Source organism: Humulus lupulus, chromosome 6 (genome assembly GCF_963169125.1).
Source record: "Humulus lupulus chromosome 6, drHumLupu1.1, whole genome shotgun sequence".
Classification (NCBI taxonomy): domain Eukaryota; kingdom Viridiplantae; phylum Streptophyta; class Magnoliopsida; order Rosales; family Cannabaceae; genus Humulus; species Humulus lupulus.
The window spans coordinates 220,154,277-220,159,919 of NC_084798.1; the positions used below are offsets into that span (position 1 = coordinate 220,154,277).

A 5,643-nucleotide genomic window follows, 5' to 3' on the forward strand; every position below is an offset into this window, starting at 1 on the left:
AGAGACCCGTTTATTACATCAGTAAAAGGTTACTGGGGGCAGAATCGAGGTACCCCTTGGTGGAGAAGCTGGCACTCAGCTTAATACATTCATCTCGTAAACTTCGACCCTACTTTCAGGCGCATCCCATCCATGTGTTGACTGATCAACCACTTAGGCAAGTCTTGTCTAAACCAGATACTTCTGGTTGACTTCTTAAATGGCCAGTTGAACTCGGACAGTTCGAGATCACCTACCACCCGAGGACGACCATTAGGGCTCAGGCTTTGGCTGAATTTATAGTGGAATGTACTGGCATGGCCAACGATGAAGTTGTAACCCCGGCCCACGAGCTGTGGAAACTTTACGTCGATGGCTCATCCAATGAAAATGGATCGGGGGCAGGAGTCATTTTGATTACCCCCGCAGGGAGAAGATTTCATTCTGCCTTAAGATTTAACTTCAAAGCGTCGAATAATGAAGCCGAATACGAGGCTTTACTGGCGGGACTTCGTATAGCCAAAGAGCTCAAAGCTAAAGTTGTACATTGCTATAGCGACTCCCAGCTCGTGGTTAATCAAATTTTGGGAGAATACCAGGCTCGTGGCACGAGGATGGCAGCTTATTTAGAAAAGGCAAAGTCCGTATTAGAGCATTTCGAATTTTATGCGATCGAACAGGTTCCCCGAGCGCGGAACTCAAATGCTGACACCTTAGCTCGGCTCGCCACCTCCGTAGAGAACGATGAATTAAATGTTGTGCCCATAGAACACCTCTCGGCACCTAGCATTAACGAGCCAGAGGACTATGACATGTGTATGATTGAATCCGAGCCTACCTGGATGACCCCGATAGTTGAATATCTCGAGACTGGAGTCCTTCCAAAAGATCGGAACCAGGCTCGAAAGTTAATGTATCAAATTCCCCGTTACACCATTTTAGACGGAAAGCTATACAGAAGGGGGTATTCCATGCCATTACTTCGATGCGTAACTCCACCCGAAGCTAAGAAGATCATCGAAGAAATTCATGAAGGATTCTGCGGAGACCACACCGGGGGGCATAGCCTATCCAAGAAAATCATACGCCAAGGATATTTCTCACTACCAGAAAATAGGGTTTTTACCTACCAATTGTAACTGTAGGTAAAACTAGCCTAATGGTAGGTAATATGGTTTACCTACCAATATTGAATTGGTAGAGATTGGTAGGTAAAAGTTAGTGGGGAAAGAGTCTTTACCTACACTTATTAACACTGGTAGGTAAAAGAATCAGTGGACCCCACTAAATTATATTTAATTGGATTCTTTCTTAGTGAATGCATAATTCATGTGCAGTGAGGAAAAAGCAAAAGATGCAATCTTTTACTCTTATAATAGACATATTAATGGATTTGCTGCAATTCTTGATGAGACAGAAGTTGCAGAGATTCAAAGTAAGCTTTTTTTTTACTCAATGTGATGCAAAATATATGAACTCTATTGTTTTGTTGTATATCTAATAATATTAATTATTACATATAGAGCATCCAGATGTGGTATCAGTTTTCTTGAGCAAAGGAAAGAAATTCCACACAACTCATTCATGGGAATTTCTTAGATTGGAAAAAAATGGCGGTGCTGTCTCTTATCAATCAATTTGGAACAAAGCTAGATTCGGTGAAGATTTAATTATTGCAAACTTGGATAGTGGTAAATATTTACTAATTTATATTTTGATGCTTCATTTAACTCATTATCAAATAAACTATCGCCACTGATCCATCATCTCACTAGCTAACTCTTATACATGATTGTTATATATATATATATATATATATATAGTAATAGATGACAATAATTTGAGGATAGTAAATGTTGGTTTGGTAGGTGTTTGGCGTGAATCTAAGAGCTTTCATGAGTTCGAAGGAATCGGACCTATTCCATCAAAGTGGCATGGAGGTTGTCAATCAGTCATCAAGGATAAAGTCCACTGTAATAGGTTGGTCCACATTTTATATATATATATATATATGGTTGAATGAAAAATAAAATTAAAAAAAAAAGTAAATTTTTGACATAAAAACTCAATATTTTTACTTTGATGTAGTTATATACTTATTTTTTTTTTTTGGCAAAAATACACAATCTTACTAGACTAGTGATTATGTTACTATCTCATCCGTTTTTCTCTATTAATTACTGACTTGCAGGAGCTAGAACACGTGCTAGTTCCTCATTGATACGGGCCAATTAGAATAATACTTTTTTATTTTGCATAATACATAATAAAGTAATTAAGAAAAAAATAAGAAATGAATTGCTACGACATATCTATATGGAAGGACAATTTTGTTGATGCATATCAAATATATATATATTTATATGCTTCTTGCACTTACATTTCTTAACCTGTAAATGCATATCAAATCTTTCTCTTCCCATTGAAGAGGCGAATGAGCCAAATTTAAATTTCTAAATATGTCACTGTACATTTTTTAAATTAAATGATCTCTTCTCTGTTTTCCAATGCTCTAGGAAGCTAATAGGAGCAAAGTACTTTAGCAAGGGCTATATGGCACTTCTAAAGACTCTCAACACTTCTTCTCTTCAAACTTATATACGCAAGGCAAACTTTTTCACCAGTCGAGACTTTAATGGGCATGGGACTCATACTCTTTCCACGGCTGGTGGTAGTTTCGTCTTTGGAGCAAATGTGCTCGGCAATGGGAATGGCACAGCCAAGGGTGGATCCCCCAAAGCCCGTGTCGCCGCTTACAAGATTGGTGGTTGGCTACAAACTGAAGATGCACCAGCTTACACCGATGCTGATGTTATGGCTGGCTTTGATGCTGCAATAAGTGATGGTGTGGACATAATCTCGGCCTCTATTGGTAGTGATGAACCTATTGAGTTTTTCGAAGATGTGATTTCAATAGGGAGTTTTCATGCGGTTATGAATAACATTGTTGTGGTTGCCTCGGCTGGCAACGAAGGACATGATCCAAAGACTGTAACTAATGCATCACCATGGACCATAACCGTGGCAGCTAGCACAGTCGACCGTGAGTTCAGCAGTTATGTATCTCTTGGCAATAAAAAACACCTTGAGGTACGTAAAACGCCCTGAAGTATCTCAAACTTTTGATATGAAAACAAATATAATTAAGTGTTCATTTTTTGATATAATCACAGGGAGCAAGTCTTTCTTCACGCGGCTTGCCATCTCAAAAGTTTTATCCATTGACCTATGGGTTAGTATAAAAAATAAGAGTAATAATACGTGCACCTAAAATATACACTCAAACATTACACACAGTGATGTGGCAGTTTAGCCTAGCCAATCACACTTATAAAAACATGACCCACTGTTTTAAAAAGTAGTGACACGTCACTGTATGTTTATGTGTTTTCCAGGGAATTCTGCAAGCCTAAAAGCCTAAATCCAAAGAATGTAAATGGGACTATTTTGGTTTGTTATGTTGGGGATGAGACTTCAAAACTTGAAAAGGGCCACCAGGCATTTCTTGCAGGTGCTGTTGGAATGATTCTAGTTAATCATCCCTTAATTGGGAATGAAACAGATCCTGAGGCTCATGTGCTCCCTGCATCTCATCTCAATGCTATTCAAGGAAATTTAGTGATCGAATACCTCAAAACTACCAAGTACAAACAAATAATCTTAAAAGCTGTATTTCTTTGTAGATTTTATATCAAAGACAATAAATTTAATTTGACATAATAATTATGATACTTTTGTGATTCTAGGGCTCCCATGGCTTACATGAATCGACCAAAAACTGGAGTTGGAGTTAAGCCAGCTCCAGCCATGGCTTCATTCTCATCGAGAGGACCTAATGTTATTCAGCCAGCTGTGCTTAAGGTCTACTTTGAAAATTTTCTTATTTAGATTTTACTATTTTTGTATAAAGAAATGTTAACCAATTTTCTCAATTGCACACACAGCCGGATATCACAGCACCAGGAGTCTATATTATTGCTGCATATAGTGGAGCTGTTGGACCAACTGATGAAATATTTGATAAACGTCGAGTCCAATTCAACACAATTTCAGGTACTTCAATGTCATGTCCTCATGTTTCTGGGATCGTTGGCCTTCTCAAAACTCTTCATCCAGATTGGAGTCCAGCTGCAATTCATTCAGCTATAATGACAACAGGTATATTTATTCACATATGCCCAAATATAATGGATAATTTTTATATAGGGGTTTCACTTTAAGTCCTACCGGTGGGGCTCAGTGTTATCGACTCTTGAACAGTTTTCGGCAAAAAATTTTTTTTATGATCATGTATATTGTAGTAGTTTAGAGCTTCCTGCAATTTATTCAGAAAATTCTGAATAGTTTACAGTACCAAAAACTAGGTTCAAATATGTTTTCCACGCGTATAAAAAAAATTAGTTACGCGTGCAATAATATGTTTGAACTTAGTTTTCGGTACTATAAATTATTTGGAATTTTCTGAAAATTTACATAATACTCTAAATAGCTACAATATACACGATCATAAAAAGGAATCGCGCCGAAAACTGTTCACGGGTCGAGAACACTGAGAATTCCATCGGTAGGTCTTAAAGTGAAACTAATCTATATATACATGAATATTTGACAAATGCTGGTACTATTCTTTACTTCTCACTGAGCTAATCTATTTGCAGCAAGAGTTAGAGATAACAACAATGAACCGATGTTGGATTGGAACATGAAAAAAGCAACACCCTTTGAATATGGTTCAGGCCACATTCAACCAAACCGAGCTATGGATCCTGGACTTGTGTATGAAAGAACTATTGACGATTACATGAACTTTTTATGTGCCCATGGCTACAATGAAACAATGCTTAAGAAATTTTATAAGAAACCGTATAAATGTCCCAAATCATTCACTCTAGGCAATTTCAACTACCCTTCCATTACAGTTACAGATCTAAGTTCACAATCAACAACAATCATTACTAGAAAAGTTAAGAATGTTGGCCCACCAGGCACCTACAAAGCATATGTGAGGGCCCCAGCTGGAGTTTCTGTTTATGTTAAGCCCACAACATTACAATTTAGCAAAATTGGTGAAGAAAAGAATTTTGAGATTATTTTGAAGCCAAAAATTGTTGGACAACCTAAAGATTATGTGTTTGGACAATTGAAATGGACAGACGGGAAGCGCTATGCTAGGAGTCCTATAGTAGTCAAGTACTAAAAGGAGTCAGAAATTAGTATGGCAGATTAAAATGTAAAATATTTATTTTATTCAAGCACATTCATCGAGAAAGTATGTATGCATTGTCTGTCATATGAATTTAGTATAATTACGTGTTTATATATTTTTGGACTATTTGTTTTGTTCTATTAGGTGTTTGGACCATTTATTTTGACAAATTACTTTTTAAATCTTATATTTTGTAAAATTGTTAAAATAGAATCCTAAACCCGATTTTGGTCAATGATTTCTCAACTAAAATCACAAATAATTTACTAAACTAATAATTCAGAACAAAAATAAAATCATTCTACTTAAAAACTGTGTTGTTATATTCAATTTTTTCTTTATTAAAATTGAGTTTATGGTTCTATTTTAATCATTTTACAAAACATAAGGTCCAAAAAGTAATTTATCAAAACACATTGTCCAAACAGATAATGAGACAAAACACAAATTCTAAAAAA

The 5,643-nt window shown here is 36.3% G+C and overlaps 1 protein-coding gene across 1 annotated transcript; it reads left to right on the forward strand.

Annotated features, from left to right (window-relative positions):
• Positions 1-1,767: 1,767 nt before the first annotated feature.
• LOC133786129 (subtilisin-like protease SBT5.4) lies at positions 1,768-5,264 on the forward strand. Its single transcript, XM_062225342.1, has 8 exons — positions 1,768-1,773; positions 1,868-1,959; positions 2,496-3,069; positions 3,153-3,211; positions 3,375-3,623; positions 3,726-3,840; positions 3,924-4,137; positions 4,638-5,264. Exons 1-8 carry the CDS (start codon positions 1,768-1,770, stop codon positions 5,174-5,176), a joined length of 1,848 nt encoding a protein of 615 aa, XP_062081326.1. The 3' UTR covers positions 5,177-5,264.
• Positions 5,265-5,643: the final 379 nt, after the last annotated feature.

Excerpts from the sequence above, each read along its gene's own strand:
- LOC133786129 (XM_062225342.1), top strand. Across the intron at positions 3,624-3,725 it reads GAATACCTCAAAACTACCAA|GGCTCCCATGGCTTACATGA; the intron begins GTACAAACAAAT and ends TTGTGATTCTAG. Across the intron at positions 3,841-3,923 it reads TTCAGCCAGCTGTGCTTAAG|CCGGATATCACAGCACCAGG; the intron begins GTCTACTTTGAA and ends TTGCACACACAG.